This window comes from Cardiocondyla obscurior, linkage group LG18 (assembly GCF_019399895.1).
Source record: "Cardiocondyla obscurior isolate alpha-2009 linkage group LG18, Cobs3.1, whole genome shotgun sequence".
Lineage (NCBI taxonomy): Eukaryota > Metazoa > Arthropoda > Insecta > Hymenoptera > Formicidae > Cardiocondyla > Cardiocondyla obscurior.
The window spans coordinates 4,641,586-4,661,415 of NC_091881.1; the positions used below are offsets into that span (position 1 = coordinate 4,641,586).

The 19,830-nt window shown below is 35.8% G+C and overlaps 3 protein-coding genes across 5 annotated transcripts; all 3 read right to left on the reverse strand.

Annotated features, from left to right (window-relative positions):
* Positions 1-1,346: 1,346 nt before the first annotated feature.
* Positions 1,347-10,552, reverse strand: LOC139109560 (adenylate kinase isoenzyme 5). 2 transcript variants are annotated; one of them, XM_070668701.1, is made up of 12 exons: positions 8,404-10,552; positions 7,065-7,643; positions 5,383-5,550; positions 5,181-5,291; positions 4,894-5,036; positions 4,592-4,774; positions 4,356-4,478; positions 4,131-4,281; positions 3,785-4,053; positions 3,542-3,706; positions 3,211-3,463; positions 1,347-3,042 (listed from the first exon to the last, which is right to left on the reverse strand). In XM_070668701.1, exons 2-12 carry the CDS (start codon positions 7,084-7,086, stop codon positions 2,795-2,797), a joined length of 1,836 nt encoding a protein of 611 aa, XP_070524802.1. In that variant the 5' UTR covers positions 7,087-7,643; positions 8,404-10,552; the 3' UTR covers positions 1,347-2,794. The 2 variants fall into 2 exon arrangements, with proteins under 2 accessions (XP_070524802.1, XP_070524801.1); XM_070668700.1 differs by lacking the exons at positions 7,065-7,643; positions 8,404-10,552 and having other exon boundaries at positions 5,383-5,631.
* A 559-nt stretch (positions 10,553-11,111) lies between these two features.
* On the reverse strand, positions 11,112-13,397 carry Pldn (biogenesis of lysosomal organelles complex 1 subunit pallidin). 2 transcript variants are annotated; one of them, XR_011546851.1, is made up of 6 exons: positions 13,203-13,397; positions 12,872-12,982; positions 12,701-12,788; positions 12,484-12,570; positions 12,213-12,409; positions 11,112-11,669 (listed from the first exon to the last, which is right to left on the reverse strand). XR_011546851.1 is itself a non-coding variant. In XM_070668722.1 (5 exons), exons 1-5 carry the CDS (start codon positions 13,265-13,267, stop codon positions 12,293-12,295), a joined length of 468 nt encoding a protein of 155 aa, XP_070524823.1. In that variant the 5' UTR covers positions 13,268-13,397; the 3' UTR covers positions 11,112-12,292. The 2 variants fall into 2 exon arrangements, 1 of the variants encoding a protein (XP_070524823.1); XM_070668722.1 differs by having other exon boundaries at positions 11,112-12,409.
* A 648-nt stretch (positions 13,398-14,045) lies between these two features.
* LOC139109572 (uncharacterized) lies at positions 14,046-17,605 on the reverse strand. Its single transcript, XM_070668724.1, has 2 exons — positions 16,108-17,605; positions 14,046-15,308 (listed from the first exon to the last, which is right to left on the reverse strand). The coding sequence occupies exons 1-2, from the start codon at positions 16,318-16,320 to the stop codon at positions 15,225-15,227; spliced, it is 297 nt and encodes a 98-aa protein (XP_070524825.1). The 5' UTR covers positions 16,321-17,605; the 3' UTR covers positions 14,046-15,224.
* Between the last annotated feature and the right edge of the window lie 2,225 nt (positions 17,606-19,830).

A 19,830-nucleotide genomic window follows, 5' to 3' on the forward strand; every position in this document is an offset into this window, starting at 1 on the left:
GATAATTGTATTTTATATTTATTTTAATATACGTTATTATATATATAAATATATCTGTAACATATTCTTATATAGATTACTTTATAAACAAATTATTAGATCGTTGCAGATAAAATAATTGTTTTTAAATTTTGAGTTATTACCTTTTAATGAAAAGTATTAGAATATTACAAAGTTTTAATATTTTCAAAGGAGGTAATTAGAATTTCTTTTTTTTTTCTTGTATTTTTTAAGTATAGTTTCAGTCATTTGAATTCGAACAATGCAATCTTTATTATCCATCATGTTCTGTTGGTAAATTTGAAGTAGAAGTATTGGTTGTCTGAATTTTTGTAGATTTTTTTTTTCCTTTTACTAATCATTTTATTATATTTTAATTTAATACCACGTTTTCGTCTTCTTAGATGTGACGTTCAATCTGTAATAAAAGTATAAGTTTATCCTCAATAAATAAATAAATAATTTTATTTTTGACAAACGAATTGACACGTACGGTTTTCAAGAATATTCATCCTTTTTCTCAAAACGACTCGTACTTGGTTATTAAAAATTTCTCTGCACTATACATCGAAACCAGATGGTAGCCGTCCTCTCTTTTCATGACATCATATACCAGGTAAAGTATCAAGACGCTTTGTTAACAATTATACAGCAACATATAATATGCATAATTTGTTTTACATTTGACAAATGAATCCAATTCATCTATAAATTGTAAAAAGTTAATTTATTTGTGTGAAAGAAAATTAGACGAAATCTTTTTTAATATTAAAAAATACATTAATAATTAAATAAATAATATTTAATCCTCAATTAAAATTAAATAAAAACGGTAATTTAATTATGCGCCTATGTAGATAGCTAAGAAATTAAAAAGTAAACCAAATAATAAATTCGTCAATCCCGGGATTTCGCGGTGCTGAGCATCTGAAATTGTCCGAAAACGCTCAGAAGTTATCAGGAGTATAGGAGGAGTAAGTTGGTATACCGAGAGCCGTTTCCCGCTAACATTGTGGCCACGCCTTTTTTGTAATGGTTGCTACTCTTCGCCTCCACCGCAGAATTGGCGGGAACGACCGGAACGACACAGTGAGTTTCCGGTGGCGGCTCGTAGCAGATTTGTTAAAAACTAACAGAGCGCTGTTTGCGCCAACTTCAAATTAAAATAATTAAATTATTACAACAGATGCAATTAGATTTTACCTTGTATTAAACGTGTTATTTTATCTGAGTAATAACAAAAGTAATTACATATAATTCAAAAATAATATTTAAGCAGTATTAGTATTAAAACCAACTTGAGTAAATGGTATATAAAACATTGTTTAATAAAACAAGAGCGAAAATAACACTTTGAGTTCTATTGTATTTTTCAAAATAATGTTTTATACAATCTTCAATATTCAATATATTTCGATGTATTAATATCAAATCCACTACTTAATAGGCTTGGTTAAAAAAATTAAAATAAAAAAAAGGAATAAATAAAATAATATAGCACGGAACATAAAACTATAATAGCAAACGTCATCGAAATCTTTATAGAGTTTCAAGCGTTTTCATAATGATTTCCCTATTCTCTTTTTATGTATTTCTTTCTGACAAAATTCTATTTCTAGATGTTTTCCACCTTCTCATAAATAAATAGGTTATATAATTAAATTGTTAAATTAAAAAAAAACCCTTTAAAACTATTTCTTTCTCTCTCCTTAAGCTTATTGCAAAAAAATTGTTTAGTCCAATTCTTACTGAGATCCGCTAATCTCTCGAGGTATTCTTCATTAAATCGAGTATTATATACACGGTACATCTTGCTATTTGCTGCGCGAAACATAACATCTTTTGACAATTCGTACTAGTCTGTTAATATAAACTAAAATAAAATGTATTCGTTAATCGCATAATGCGCTAAACAAAATTTTCGCAATATTAATTCGCAGGAATAAAAATTAGATTTGTTCGGCGCGATATGCGACTGACGATTAAGTATATTATTCCAAATGATCGCTGACAAATCGCATATAAATACAATTATGAATAATATAAATATTATATAAGTAGAATATGCAAATATAAGTACAATTGCGGGCCTGCGCATGTGAGCTCTATGTGATATTATTAATCAACCTTGATAAATTACAACTTAAAACTATTGTGACCTCAACGCTTTTGTAATAGAATTCTCGAATCTATAACACTATATGCTATTAAAATATCCGATTATCATAAAATGTATGTATAAATATATATATGCATATGCCAGGCATAATGACATATCAGTAAAATTTATAAAAAGGTATAAGGCTACTAAGAAAATAAGAAAAATTACGTAATCCTACGAACTAATTATTGAGAAATAAAGAAATATTATTATTAAGAGAAGGTGCGCGAGAGATTATGCACTTGTGCACATGGAGAAAGTAATTAATTTGGAATAATTGTAACAAATTTGAAAAAAAAATAAAACTCCAAATAAAAGTATACAAGTCGTGTTAAATATACGAAAAAATTTGTATCGAGTGTTTTAAATATTTTAAAATAAACGAGAAATGTACATACTATTTATTTTCTAATAATGACTTTTAGTTTTGGCCGTTTATAGCGGATATATGGACGAATTAATTGTACTATTTCACATCTTTTCTTTTTTAAGGCACGATATATCGAAAGACATTACGATAGCAAATTATCAAAGTTATCGATACAATTGTAAGTCCCAGCGCGTGATCCGTCGCCTTTCACACAATCTCAACAATAATTCAACAACATTAAAAAAGATCAACGAACGTAATGTTCACATGTGAAGATTCTGCTGATAACCATCGACTTCGTTGTACATTTTTCTGATGGGATCTTTTGGCAAATAATTGTGCATCGCGGGTGCAACTTTATTGTTGCCAGGTACAATGCCGTTGGCTAAATGCGCCACACCATTCTGCAACATATGAGCCGTACCGTTCGCGATGCCATTTTGATAAGCATGACCGTTCTGTTGAATATGCTTCATATTGTTTAATACACCATTAGTGATGGTACCTACTCCTAAAAGAATATCAAATAATGAAGCACATTATTAATAATAAAAAGGGACATTTAAATTTCTTTATTATTACTAAAACAATTAGTCGTAAGTTGAAAAGAGTGGTCTTGAAAAGTTTAGTAATACTAAAAATCAATATCATGTGGCTAGTTGACGCTATAATTGTTCACCTTGAGCAATAATTCCGTTTTTTGTCGTGGCTATTTTTCCAAGATTGGATACGCCGTTGACCGTCGGTTTGGCATTGCCATTAGGTATGGCACGTTCATTCGAGGCACGTATTCCGTTTGGGTGTCTCCTTATTGCAGGCGAATCTGGATCACGTGGAATTGCTTCTTCTTTCCTGCGTGACTGACGCATTAATTGATATAACGCAGCGGCAAAATCTTGCTGCACACTAGGCACATCCGTATCGCCGTCCACCTATTCAAAGATAAACTAATTATTATCTAAAGCAACTAAAAAATTAATTCAACACTTTTGCAATTATGTATTACGCACAATTGTTAAACGATTATCGCTGTCCAGTGTTTTCAGCATTGGAAGAGACACCTCGCGAAAAAGTTCCAATCTCTTCCTAAATGCCGAGACACTATCGTCCAGTCTTCCTCTCCCGAGTTGCAATTTGGAACAGTCAAGTAGCACCAGAGGTGGTTCCTGTCCGAACTGTTAAACATTAACACAATTCGTTAATGATCCATCGCGATTTTAAAGCACAATACATTGCGGACAATTCGAACTTACTTTAGTCTGAAACTCCTGCACTTGGTTCAAGTCTCTCGGATAGCCGTCTATGACGATACCGTCCGAGTCTCGATTTAAGAGGATCTGTTGTTCGATGAGTTGCATCACGATGTCATGAGGAACCATTTCACCCGAAACAATCGCGTCATTCACAATCATATTAGATGACGCCATCGTTCTTAATAATTCTCCAATGCTTATATGCAGCCAGCTTGGCATGTTACGAACGGTTTGCGCACAAAGAACCGACTTGTTACTTCCTGGTCCGCCTAATATACATAATACGCAATATAATAATTACCATAATGTATGTTGAGACTTGTATGCGCTTCGAAATAAAACGTACCTATAACCCAGATGAACGCCGGCAATCCTTTCCTCGGCTTGTTAGCGGTTTTTGGAGTGTCTATCGGCGCTTGAACCGGTATCTTGTCAGTTCCTACAATTTGTTGCGATAAAGCCGACCCTGTCGACGCTTTTCTCCTTTCCACTTCCACCTAAAAGGCAACAAGACGCGGAGTTGTAAAAACATAGGCTTGCAATAAGACTTGTAATGCAATTTTAATTTTACCTCGGCTTCCAGAGATTGAGGTACGTCTTGGCCCTGAGTTTCACCGCTCGACATTCCAAGAATCCTAAGAATGGCATCCCGAAAGCTAATGTAGACTTCACTTGGATTGCGTTCGCCATTGATCTGCGCGATAAATTTTTATTTCCATAGTAAATCTAATTTACACATGCATTATTCTGATAACATTTCTAGGTTGTCCATCTATATCATTTTCAATGCCCTTCTTGCCCGCTTACCTCGAGTAGCATTCCGCTTTGATCGAAATATTCCGCAACCGGCATTACATTCCTATAAAAATTATGCAACTCCATTCTAGCTAATCCGATGATAACGTGGCCGAGTTGTGCGCCGAAATCAATTTGTCTCTCCAGCACTTCCTGCCTCCATGACACGAGAATGACACCGTTAACGATTTTTATCTACAAGAAAATTATAGGTATTTAGCTTGTCCCTACACAGTCGAGTTATATCGGAAAACTGCTTTGCGAAATAAATGCTTACGTTAGAGAAAAAAAAAAAAAATGCAAAGAAGACTCACTTTTTCAGCATATTCCACCACGTCGCGCATATTTCGTGGATATCCGCTTACAAGAAAGACTTTAGCTCCCGGGGACATTTTCATTTCAAGCATAAGAACTTCTGTGACGGTTTTGCTACTAAGTTGCCCAAAATCTTGCATATCTACATGAAGAAACAGATAAAATACATACGTTGAACACGATATACGTTGAAAGAATATACTTTTAGAAGTCGTATGTGTCGCACATTGAAATTTAATTAATTGCAAAGTAAGAAAAAATATTTAATAAAAAACGAAATACAAACCGTTTCCTAGTGCGTACTGCTGAAGAAGATCCATCATGTTAATATGCGTTATACCTTTTTTTTCTTGTATCAAATTGTCGCAATATGTCACCTTACCGCTACCAGGACCTCCTGTAAAACGATCGCAGTGCACGTTACTAAAAAAAGTCGATTCTCGGGCCTTAATTTTTTTAATCTCGTGACAATTAGCTGATATACCAACCGAGAACGAATATAACAGGAACTTTAGGTATCTCAAATTTAACTGGACCAACATTTTGCTTCGGGAAATGTCCATCCGGTGGAGTCGCCAAAAGGCCGGCCTCACCTCGCCACCTTCCTGTAGCTCGAGCATCGTTTTCCTCGAACATCTGCGATCCATTTTGCTGATCTGAAATGCATTTGTCACTCAGCATTGTGTTCGCACGATTGAGACACTTGTTATTCGATTTAAAGTCGTTGAATAAAAAAGAAAAGAAAAAATGTTCAATAAAACATCGTAGTCCTTTGCAAAATTATTATTAAAAACCGCGACGATCAATTTGTGGAGATCATTCTCAATTAATTTCTCCGAATGATAAAGTTCCGTCTGTTTTTTTTTTTCAACTGCACTTCCTTTAGAGATCACTTCGCTCTTTCTATATTTTATCGAACACATTGTACATTACATTCGCATCTAGCTCATCACGTTGCGTGACGAAACTGAAGACTCTACGCAGAAGCCGCGGGCATTAAATATGTATTGCCACACTTATATATTATTTATTACATGCAATGCATGTGAAATCAAGTGATTACTTCGATTTGAATCAAATACTAGTATTCACAATCTTAAATAACCGCGTAATTTAGAATTTTATGAATTTTTTTTTTTGCGTAACGCCCGATACTTTTTATCTGGGGCAAAAAATCTAGAAGCATTATCGTAAGGACGATTATACGATACAGTTTAAGCGATGCGATTTGATACCGTCACTTAAACACCAGTGTAACAATTTTTGTGAGACAGGATAATGACAGATATCTGCGACAGATATCTCGAGGTGTTTTCCAATTCATTATACATTCAATCTGATCCAGTATAAAATTTAAAAAGGTAAAAAGGCATCAGATCGATAGCCGCTACAAAATATGATTCTAATAAAGTCAGAACTTTATTGTAAGATTAATTGTCACCGTATATTATAGTTAATCACCTTTTGATTAATGAATTGGCTGTTGGATTTATTTTCAAAATACAAATTAATTAAAATAATGGATGTCAATGACACTTTATGACGCGAACGAAGAAAGCACGTTGCTATTTATTTAATGGCAATGTTAAATTGATATGTATCCATCAGTTCGAATCGCGTATATCTCGCGACGTGAGTATACTGTAACGAGAAAGGACTTTATATCCTATAACAATGCCACTTTCACAATATCGATCGCGATAATGCATTTGCGATAATCGTGGGCATCTTGTTACGCGTCTTGCATCGTGCATTCAAGTTGGTTCTAGATATATCGCGAGAATTCAATCATTACTTGACTTAACGAAAGGAGTGAAATTGACAGTACTAATCGTTCACTTGCGCAAGTAAACATTCATTCTCATTAAAAGCATGAAATTAACACAGATTTCTTTCCTTCTACATACGATTTCAATTTGCGCAAAAAAAAAAAGAAAAAAAAAAGGACGAATTACCTTTTTTCACAAGGCGGATTATTTTCTATTCTTTCTCACGTTTACCTTTAATCTAAAATTGTGATGTATTCGACGACATGAGCGAAAGAATGAGTGGCATTAATTAATAATTGTGACCAAATTGCTTGCAAAAAATATTCCTTCAAGAATAATGCGAAAGAAACGTTCTCCAATTTTAAATTTGTTAAATAATCGTAACACGCAGATATACTAACCAGTGTCCAGGCAGATGCCCATAGTAAGTTGTTCAAAGGCTGACACGATCCTTCTACGGCCATTTACTCACATGCTTCCGATAGATAAGCTTATCTCCGCTTCAGCACATACGAGAGGTGTATGTGCCGAAAAGTTCCGGCGTGCAGCCTCACGGAATCTTTCACATTAGACAGGAGTGTCGCGCGTGTTGTCACTTGATGAATTTCTCGAACGGCCTTTCGGCGGTACCCGAAAACAGCCGCGCTCGTTCCCAAATTGTCCTTTTCTTTTTCCTTCTTTCTTAATTAACCCTGTTTACCCATGGGACTTAACTTTCTCGCCTACAAAGCGACGTCCCAACGACGGGGGCGTATGCACTTGCCACGTGTTGATTTGCGGCTGATCTATTCGGCGTATCTTCTTCAACAGGCACTTGAGAATAAAACCAAGCAAGACCAGTGTCCACATCGACGTTACGTATTTAGACCTTTGGGAAATTTATATTTCGGACTTGCGGCAGGCAATAGCAACTGATCCGATTTCAAATGTCACATCTTAGGCACTTTTCTTGAATAATCACTGCGTGGGTTAACCGAGCACTGAAAATAACAAGTTTGATTTGTCGAGTCTTAAAAGAAAAGAATTTTTGGGGCAATTATTTTCTAGCCAGCTTGTTCTCCTTAATTTCCTTCGACTCGATAATTTGATATTATTAAATGTAACGTAATATTTTACATTTGTTTTGACGAAAATCCAACCGAGAAGTGGATAATTTGGATAATAAAAAATAACAAGAGTATTTACTTGCACGGATAATAAAGAAACTACTTTTGCGTTGGATTGGCGTTAAGAGAATTTAATAAACAAGCTGGTCAGTGTTAAAAAAAAATAAAAAAATAGCAGTACAAAAAAGAAAATCACGAAAAAATCCAGAATACAATTAAAGATACGTAACACTGCAAATAATTTAAAGCATCTCTTCCTTTTTGTATTAAAAAAAAAGAAAGAAACAAAAAGAGAAAAGAGAAATGCTTGAAACCACTTGCAGTGAGACTTTGATTCGCCATAAAACGCATAATATACAATTAGTGCAATCGCAACGTGTTTAAAAGGATCAAGATCAGCCGACAAGATCTGTATTTTAAGAGCTCGTAGCTTAAGCCGATTAATTCTAAATCTACAGCGCAGATCTCGATTCAGCTGGAAAACACTAGAACGTCGGCGCAATCGCCAATTTTCAGAGAGAAAAAAAAAAGAAGAAAAAAAAAAAATTAACAATACGAAATACGAAAACGCGTTGCGTTTAGACTCTCGAGTAACTCGCGAGTTAATGATCGATCTCCCGTAAGTACAACTCACGGATAAGTGATCGATGAGTAAATCCGCACGTTTTCCACGCTTCTACCGATGGAAGCGGCACACCACCATCCGAGCACCGCGGTCGCACGAGAGCACTTTGACGAAACTCGAGGCCGAGCACCGCGTCGTTGCGTGCCTTCGGCCCGAAAATCACGGGGGCCGCAATGTGTCGCATGCGACCACGTAAACGGTAATGAGTCACGTCGTTACCGCGGCGGAGCTTTTACGACGGAGCTTCCTTGGCACGTATCTAATGCCATAATGATTTGCCAGGTACGAATGGAGGTCGTAAGAACCACACATCGTCATGGATACCGCGCAAGCGCCCGGTTCTTTTATACGTTTCGTGCATGTACTTTACATACGGCCGCGATAATGGACGAGTAGACCTCCGCGGGCGCCTGCGAGTGTGTCGTTCACGTACGTGCACGTAATCATGTGCGTGTGACGTGCAGAGGGGTTGTAACGTAGGGAGGTTCAATGTCAAGTTCCTGCCGACGCAACTGTTCTCGAACCGGGGGTTCGATGAGCGGGCAGTCGGGCGAGAGTGGTAACGTGAAATGCAAGTAACGTATACCGTAATGTAAATACAGAAATGGAACGCGGTGCAAAGCTGCAAATGAGTAAAAAAATTTTAAAAATATTGTAAACGATATAGCGGATTAGAGATGGATTCGTTATCAGATTCGTACGCTTACATCTCGCACGAGCACGCGCTCGTTTAGCTCCCTCGCGCCTAATATGTTTCTCGTCAAATAACTTGATGCGAATTAATATCAAATATTAATCACTGTCCGAAATTGTACTATTATGAAATTTTACTCGGTTAAATATAAATCGATAGCGTCTTCTCGTGTAAATACCGATAGGCGGAATCAAAGAGTTGAAACGGCGCAGAATTGACCCGTGCAAATGATAATTGTAAATCACTTTAGCGTCACTTCAGCCGGCTATATCGATTCCGTTTTGCTTGGGTATAAGTTCTTGAAGAAAAAATATATATATATATATTTTATCTCCTTCTCAGAAAGATTACTAATGCGCATATTTTCGTGGGATTTCTTAAGGGTTACAACAGGTGCGCCTAGCAATGTCGCTTAATGTAGGAGTAAGAATGAGGACGTGTCGGGCATTTAACGCACGAGGATAATGTGATATTTATTACCCGGTTTTACAATCGATCGAGAACCACGTGAGGACCATAACGGAAAGATATATTTGTAGTAAACTGAAAACTTTCCAAATGACTCCGTTCGCGCATCGTCTACTACTCAATGCTGATTACAGTGTACTTCCTTTCAGCTTAATTCCTAATTAGCTTAATTTTTCATCCTAATATCATTTCAGTCCAATTTCAATTTGAACGTATTCGAAAAAAAAAAAAAAACTTGGCTGTACGAATTTATTTTTAATCGCTGTCGTATAAGACTCGATTGTTCTGATGCACATACTGATAATATAACAATAAAGGACAAGAAAAAAAATTTATTAATATTTGCCGAGATATATTTAGGCAGTGGATATGTCCAGACAGTAAATCTCGATCGATATGTAAAATTGCATATCCTACGACATGCATGTGCTTTCCGTAGACATCTTAATTCTTCTTTTATTGATGAATGAACGCCGACGTAATATACGCGCGCTTTCGTAATAAGGTAACAACTTGTTTTTATTGCAACATAAGCTGTAAGTTTACCTTGTTCGTATTTCTATCTTAGTCGAATTAAATTAATTTATTAACAACCTAACGGCGGCCATTCAAAGAGCCTCTTGCGACGAATAAAATTCACAGATTGTTTGTTGCATTATTCGTTACGCAACGTCAGTCTCCGTATTGTATAATAAAATAATCCTTATACTTTTAAGGAAATACATTTTACAAGAAATTTAATTTGGACTGTTGTAGTATCGATTGTAATAAAAAAAGCAATTTCTTAAAATTCATTCGGCTTTACACTTTTTTCTTTTTTTTTTTTTTCTCCACATTATGTGTATATAAGTTTTCAAGCCGCAATATGCATAAGTCTGCTTATCGGCCCCGACGGAGGCAACTCGTTATGCGAAACTTCTTAATATAATAATAATTGCATCTCTTTGAAACTGTGAGTCATCCAGCCGTTTTTCCTAATGTAACATTTTCTCGGTTGCACTTCAACATAATCAAAATATAAATATTAATTATTCGCCAGGTATATAAGTGGCGTTTTCAAGGTATATCACTTTAGCACGGAGCTTGTAAGGCGCTGGCAATGTAAGACCGATCGACTTGCTATGAATATTTAATAGATACCTGTTATCAGTCCTGTTTCAAGAAATTATATGCTTGTACAAAGCCATCTAACCCACTTTGCTATACTCGGCCGAAGGAACAAGAAGGAACGGACGTCGATTTAATTGGAATTTAACGAGAGTCTGATGGCTGGTGTTACATACGGCTACTTAGGGGAACGTAACATTTTCCGAAAAGATCTACATTTATTTGACGTCGCAACTTGATATTGAAATTTCCTTCGTTTACTTTCCATCTCTTCACGTAACAAAATTATTCACAAACGTGGCCAGATAAGCATCGCATTAAATCGCTTCGTCTATTAATCCGGATAAGATACATGTATTTTTTTTTGGTAATTTCTTGTAAAAAGTATCAACGAAGCTAGACAGTCGCCCGATACAAACGATTATATATTTTATTAAATAATGAGACGTTGTTTGTTAAATATTTTATTGCGTGTCATTAGTGGACGTACTTTTGCATTCGCAATCGTGTAATATAAATGATTTAGTAGGACACGTTAATATACAGCTGGCTGTATCTCACGTATTCTTGCATAATTCTATCTCGTCAAAGTGGAAGACGCGGCTATCATTTTTGAATATTTTCATCTATATTTTAGGTGACTGCTATTTCCTACTCGCATTCAAACCAAGAAATAAAAATAATCTACCAGCATTTCTTAATGTGTCATATCGCAATTTCTGGTAAACTGGTTTATCTTTATCTTTCTTTCAGAAAAAAAAATATATATAAATTTGCCAAGAAGTTAGAACCTGCTCTCAATCATTTAAATAAAAAAGAATATTTTATCACTGCTTTTCCTCATTTTTAGGTCAAATTTGGCTCGTATTAATATAAATTTTACATAATTATACAAAAATTACTCACGCGGCATCAAGGATCAAGCCAAATAAGAGAACGTGTAATCAGCTGAGCTACAAGAAACAGCCTTCTTCGACGCCGATACTTCTCGATTATTTCATTTTTACTGTGAAAGCATGTTTGACGAGGTTACTTTCTTATTAGTAAGAAATGTATTAACAATTGAATAATACTTAATTCTTAATTAAAATTAAACGAAAACGGTAATTTAATCATGTACTCACGTAGGTAGCTGAGCAATTTAAGTTAAACAAAAAATGATAGATCCGTATTAATCCTAATGTTCCTCGGTGCTGAAACTTCAAAAATGCTCGAGAAGTAACAGAATTTTTAAATGTATAAGCTGGTGACCAAAGTAAGGGAACAAAGTTAGCCATTTTTTCCACCCTCACCGTTAGCGTCATCTTTGATCGAAAGTAAAAAAAACTAGAGCACATTATCCGACGATAATGGAGATGGTAAAACAGAACGGCGTCCTAACTTTCGTCATCTATTTGTTCATTCTAAAAATTTGTTACTTATCAAGCGTTTTCAAATCTTCGACACTGAGAAACATTGAAATTAATACTTATCTATTATTTCGTTTACTTTGAATTTATCAACCATTTATACAAGTGTATGATTAAATAATCAATAAAAAAATAATTACCATTTTAATCAATTTGCATCACGGAACAAATTGCAACAATAAATTCGATTCGATTTAATGTGACTTTTTAAAGATGGGATTTAATTAATTGTAGATCTACCAATTAATTCTTGTTCCCTGCGCAATTCTTGTTCTCGCTGTTGCTCTTTATTCATCGCCTCTTTCTGTTTTATCTGTTGCAGACGCAACACCCGTTTCTGTAAAAATTTTTTTATATTAGTAAAAATATATTGTACGCGCATCTTAAAAATTAGTTTTACAGTAAATTTACCTTTAGTTTGGAAGTCCGTTCGTGAATATTAATCATTTCTTTCCTTATCACAGTTAATTTTCCCTGATAAATTTTAACAGTTGAAAACTAAAACATATATTTTTATTATGAAGGGTATTCTTCCATTTTAAAATAAAATTATTAATACTCCAAGCATATTCTAGTTTCAAGTATTGAGAGTATTCGATTTATATCACAAAAGAAAGGAAAGTTTTACCATATCATTTAAATCTATATCTTCAAGTGTCTCGTGTATCTTTTTATTCTCAAGCTGCATTCGAGCAAGAAGAGATTCCTGTTTGCTTCTGTAAAAAAAAAAAGATTGAGCTGTAATACAAATGACAAAAATTATATATTTATTATTTGCATTATTGATCTGTATGCTTACGTCAGTTCAGAAAGTTCCTGTTTAACTTGCTCCAGTTGGGGTTGATAAATACTCAAAAGGCCTTCCACGAGCTTTTCCGTGGCTCCTGAGAAATCCACTGTTTCCACTTCCCTAAAAAAATTAATTAAAGAATCAGTCTTAAATTACATATTTTTATATAGTATTTTACACGTTAGCATTAAAAAAAATTACACGATTAAATGTACTGACAAGAATTTATTCTCGTATATTAGCGCGGACTCGCTTTCAAAGCGCTATAAAACCTTTTTTTTTACATTTCGTAAATAAATATATAGAGTTGTAAGAAGGAGAGTGAGGAAAAAGAGGTTACCTCTCTTGTTTCTCGGATTTCAATTGAACCTCCGCCGCTCCGGCCTCCCCGACGTCGGTCATCATGTTTATCGCCGCTGTTTTTTTCTCAATTCATTCGCGACAGCGTGATTGTGAGCTTCCGGAGTGAGTAAAAGAACGCAGCGTAAGATTGAAACTCTCGCTGTGGTTACATATATCAGCTGATCGCTTTCACTTTCAGGCAGAGAGCCCAACTCGGAATCGCGGCTTCCACGCATACAGATGCAGAGGCTCGTCCGTGTGAAGCCAGCGCTTCGGCTGCCGTCGGATAGAAGAAAAGGCCAGACTCTGAAGTCTACAGAAATGCATGTACGTCGAGGCCCTTGAATCCCTGTTGCACAATGTGCCACCTAATATTCTAAAATATATATTGGGACAGTTTAGCAAGGTAAGAATTTACAACACAATCTATATGCTTAACGGGAAAACGAAATTTCACGATAATATATAGTATAGCGAAAAAAGGAGCATCTGATAATTTATTAAACGCAATATGAATATTTTATTGAGTGTGTCTCACATTCTAATGATACGTTATATAAAGTGATAATACAAATCTTCTCTTTCTCATTCAATACAACGCATTTAGGACATACTTGCTCGTTACAAAAATCACATAGGATCTTGACAATCGAATGTAAAATATAGCACGCCTTTCCTCTGGTCGTCGCTCAACGAAGATTGCGTTTCGCGATTACGTAGATGTTTACGTTGCACAATATTTAAATATATGCAAACGAATACACGACGAAGCTACTAACATACAAATTTTTGCTCTACTTAAAAATTGGTCACAAGCAGCTGCGCGTAAGGGACGCGAATGTTTCCTGTTTTTTTTTTTCTTTTTTGGTTTATGGGAACTATTTTAAAATACAGATATCTTATTAAGTACATTTTGGTAGTTCCGAAGAGAATATTTCTAATACTATTACCGTATATATATATAAGAATTTTCATACACGCACACATACACGCATGAACACACATACGCATACTTCATTGCAATTGCTCGAATAATTTTATATTTCTACAAATCTTCCGATCGATATTCTCAACCAATTAATTTTCAATTGTGTATTTCAAAAAGAAAATAATTCTTTTTAAATATAGAATATAATTATGCTAATTGCGTTGCCATTACGCATAGATATGCTCAGAACAATTCGGAAAATCTACAAATAGGTATTCGTAGGTCTTCTTCCTTTTTTTTTTCTTTTTTTAGCTTTTTCTCGTTTTTCTCTTTTCTAATTGTAAGATAGTATGGCACATTTAATATTCCAAAAGAGCACATGTTTCAGTCTTACGACAACGAGTGGTAGCTTCGGCTAAGTACAAATACATGCTTGCCTTATTTAAATAGAACTCATTTAAAAAATTGTTGTTTAGGTACGTCTTAGGTAATTGTTGAACGCATGATTGTTTTCCAAGTTGCCCTCGCTAATTCGCGTCTATTTTATTATACCGTTTTATTCTCTAATGGCAGTATCTGATACAAAGACAAAAATTGTAAAAAACTGTTCGGACAGGGCAATGAAGGGACTCCGGTTAACAAATTTCGGCTGATTAATCGACGATAAAATTTCAAATTATGTTAAAGTGATAAGGCATTGATTTGATATTCGTATTAGTCCATATGTATTATACAAATCTTATACCGTTACATATGCCCTCAGTTATGTATCTCTAATAAATATTAAGCTCGTCAACGATAACACCATAGACGGTAATTTCTGTATACATTAAGTTGCTGGCCGATTCGATGGGTTATTTCAGATTGCATCGGCAATTAGGGATTCTTACGTTTAACATAAACTTTCCTATAAACTTTACAAAACGAGTGGTCTCGCAGTACATTGTGAAAGCGTAAAGACTGTCAACGCCTGTAGTACATGAACTTCACATTTTAACGTGGGACACGTAAAACGATGCGTATTTAGGACGAGGAAATTACAAAATGCAATCGCATAATGCACGGCAAAATGCAGAAAAGTATATAGTGAATTTACCAAAACTTTTGCTGCGTTTCGAATCTTAAAGCAATTAAGGCGTATATCCGGCTCAGAGCATGCAATCTGTCCAAATATTTCTGTAAAACAAAACAAAATGATTGCTGAAAGTTTCACCAAGTTTGAAAATATATAAAAAATATATGTATACTACATACAGCTGTTGTGAGATAATCTTAAAACCAATGACGAGAATCAAAAAAGAAATATGTCATGAACAGAGATGTATCGATTAATTTTTTCGACAAGTACATTGATACGGTGCGTTACTTTTTCTGCATTCTTTTTTATCAATTAAAAATTGTTTTCGTGTATATATTTATATAAGAGTTTCTTTTCTATTTATGTAAATCTTTCGATTGGCAGTTTTCTTTCATTGATTTTGTTATTTAATCAGTGACACCGAAAGAAAAAGTCTTCCTACAGAGTAATTCGTAAAAGAAAATATCTGAAAATCAAAAGAGTTCATAATTAAAAAAGGAAATTCTTTTTTTTTTTTATATATTGAAATTAATTTTGTATAACTCTTGACTATTTATCGAATAATTTGAAAACAAGTACTCGATTATATTATATAAAATTTATATCCTTGTATAATTTAGAACCGATATTATTCGATTAATACTTTACAAAATTTTTATACAAGTTTACTTATTTACAAAGTTTAAAAAAATATTTGGCCGCATTCGTTATGTATATACATATATAAAAAAATAAAAAAAAAAAAGAAACGTATCGATAAAGTCTATCTTTATGCTGAAATTGCACTTTAAACGCAAATTTTTCGTCACTTGATTGTTCCAGCAAAAACGACTTAATTTACTCATCTGTTTCGTCATTGGGTTTAATGCTAGCGTAATTGTTCATATTTCTATTCACTCTCAACATCTTGAGAAAACTGCCTAATACCAGTATAGTTTTTCTGTGCCTCCTAAAGATCCCGGCGTACAACTCTTCGCGTACATCCCTTCTGTCGCTGACATCAGAATCGATGCTCGATACCGAGACCACCGAGGGCTTGGCCGAGACCGGTTGATGATAATTATTGGTCTCGCCAGCGTTAAGAATCACACAATGCTGATTATTTATCATTTTGTACCCCTCGACCCTGTCTCTCGCTATTTTCTCACACGCACGCTCGTACCTTTTAACTGTTCGCGCGAATATACAGTCCGCGAAGTCTTCCAACTGTGCAATGTAAAATCTAATCTTTCAGTCGGTTGAAAGACTTATCAAACCGCAGTTTCTAACGAATTCCCTTTCAACGTAGGTCTCAAGTCTTCGTCGCGTGATCGAGAAAAACTGATTAGGAGACTTTGTAGAAGTGATTTTATAGATATACGCTGAAATACGTAATGCAGCTTGTAGGAGCGATAAAGCCTCTCAGTTTTTTTACGTCATTCAAACTGTCACTTATCTTGAAAATTTAAGGCAGCTATCTCGTCTCGTTGTCGGCGTTTTATGTACCGAACTCTTGCGATTACACGACGCCTGAAACGATACTATTACGACAAATTAATACGGTTTCTTTTCTTTTTTTTTTTCTCGCAGAGCATTAATTAATTTAACTTCTTTTTAAGTTCACAATTACGTTCAAGTTCAGTCTCGTAGTTTTTTTTCTTGTTCTATGAGGAAATGTTCGCAAAAGCGCAACTTCCTTTTCAAACGTGTATCTCCATTCCAAACGTGCTCACGTTTAAGAGGTCTTGGTCCGAATTTAGATTTGAATGTGGTGTAAATTAAGCACACGAATAAATTGTTTGTCAGTCGTTTCCACGGAACTTCCGGGGTGATCCGGTACCCTCTCTTGCACTGTAACGCAGGATAATATCAACGGCGCGCAGCTTTGGTACTTTGTCATCGGGTATGATGTAACGTTGCTGAGAACGCACGTGTCGCAATGCCTTCTATTACACATCAGTGGCGCAGCTTCGCTCGCGGTCCAACTTGTCAAGCGACAAAACTGTAAACAGACGAAAGCTAACGATGTAAATTTAAACAAATAACACGCAGAAGTACGTAAGCAAGCGTGCCATGAAATACGTCTAAAAGATTTGCTTGCCTACGGCGGGATATACCAAAAGAAAGAAAGAAAGAAAAAGAAAATTAAGTTCTAGATGCGTAACGTAAAAAATATTCACGAAGCAAATATAAAGAACCGATAAACGTAACTGAAAAGAACAGCTACGAGAAAATGTACTTCGTCACGTTAATTCTGGTGGAATTAAGTTTCAATTATTCGTGCTGTATTTTTTGCGGCTTATTTCGAGTTGAATCTACTCTTCTTGATATACAATTGTATTCTCAAATGCTCTTACGCGGTCTTAAACACCTTTTCCTAACAGCCTGATTATATATATATGGAACATAAATTATTTCTATGCCATTCAAAACTGCGCAGAGTAGGTGGTGTAAATACTACGTCGAATTGATTCTATTAATAACGATAATGCGTTGTTTACGAAACTCCATGTCAGCGGTGGAGAACGGGTCAGTAAAGCAGTACATTGATATGGAATTAAGGAAATTCACCGCCGGAAAATTTTCGTTCTCTTTTCTTTTCTTTCTTTCTTATTTTTTTTTTCGTTTTTGTTTTATTTTACCTTTCCGCTTTTTTTTATCATACATTTTCCATCACGTATTTAACCTTGCGAGGTATAGTTACAACAATTCAGAATAATTGAGGAGCTTACAACAAAAGTTCAAGAAGTTTAACTCATTATCGTATTGACCCTGAGTACCTTGATTAAAAATTCAATACCAAACGATGTACACGTGCGTTATACACACTATGCATATGATGCACATATATAGGTATACCAAGTTTAAGATATGGATTGATAATGCGAAATCTAGCTAGATAGAAATTAGATATTTTCTCTTAACGAGAATTTGATTGCTTTTTACAGTTCGATAGACTTTTAGACAATAGACTGCATTTAATTTTGAATTTACTTTCAATCATTCAATCAGTTAATGAAGTATATGTGCACATTGATTTTTTTTTTTTTTGTCCCTTTGAACAAGTCTCTGATTTGCAGAATTGTAAGAGAAGCTTGATAAGATCTGGTTTATTGATTCTCTGAAGAGGCTGTTCTATATACAAGTTAAAGAGTTTTGCTATCATGCCAATTATCGGCAACGTCAAAGATAGTTAGATTTAATACGCGAACATTCGATTGCATTGAGGCAAGTGCAGCCTTAACTGATGATTCAGATTTAGAGTCACAAACACGGATGAGTAATGCGACATTTGGCGTTTACCTAAATGAATAAGCATGCTGTAAGAATTCCGGTAGATCGAAAAGCGAGAATTTGAAGAGTTAAAACTTGGGACTTAAAACTTAAATGTATGTATAATAATAATATGCTTCGTTTAACGCAATAGCATTTACTCGAAGCATTTCTTTTTACGTTTCGCATAGATAAAAGATACAGCACACTATCTGGAGCAACCTTACTTCAACTTAAGTGGCGGTAAAAACTGTGTTCTTATCTTCAAAAGATCTTTAAGGAAAAAAATCTTGAATTGTAATTAACCGAAAGCACAGAGCGAGGTGTGCACAAGACAAACCTAGAACACGTTCTCAGACAGTACTGCAGGTCAGGTTTCAGAAGCCTTATTCTTAGTACGCGGTGCAGCACACGATACCGAGATCTTCAATGCTTCCTGCATTGTGTTTCCGGTTTTGCACGGCCGACAGCATTGTTTCCGCGCGGCGCGGTATCTTTCCTGTACCCGTCATAACTTTTAACCGATCGTTTCATCGGCGTTCTCGTTGCGAGAAAACGGGAGCGGCGCGATACTCTGGCAGGAATAATTCCGCGTTTGTTTGTAATTTGCAGATTTTGCCGCACGACGCGAGGACGAGGAGGCTGTTCGTCACGTCCGGCGGCTTGAAAAAGGTGCCGGAGATACAAACTGAACCAGGCACCGTTCTCTCGGAGTACGTAACGATTATCAATCGCTGCTTCGCGGAGGAAATCGTCAGGTTACTCTCGTTTTTTTTTAACGTCAATTCGGAAAGAGATACCTTGGCAAAGCGAGAGTCTATGTCAAACGTGTCGGTCGCGCTGTCCCTTCTTCGCCTCTCGAGGCCGCGATTATCTGCGATTCCTCTTTCGTCAAGGCGGCCCCGGCTTTCTCCACGTCGTGCGACGATTCCCTTCGACAGTTCTCATTCAAAAGGCCTCGGCGTCGTCTCTCTCGCGGAGAGCCACCTAGTCGAAATCGTTAATTCATAATTAACTGGCTGCGCGACGATTCCTTATCGCAAAGTGGCCTTTACGCGCGCGGGACATCCGGACGGGAAGCCTGATTCTGCGGAAGAGAAGTGACAGACTATTCGCGGCCCAGGGAAAGCGTCGTAAATTAATTAAGGCCGAACACTAGTTGCTCGTGCATAACCTTCTTTCTTTTCATTTTTTTTTTCTTGGCCCCTTATCAGGGTTACTTACGAGCGGGCGAAGGCGCCGTCGTCTTTCCCTCGTTCTCCCGTGGCCGTTAAAAATCTTGACTGGTACGCGCCACCATCGTTCACACGCCGCCAGCGTGTGGAAATAACTGCCGCGGCACACGTTTCCGGAGTCCCCGGTGTCTTA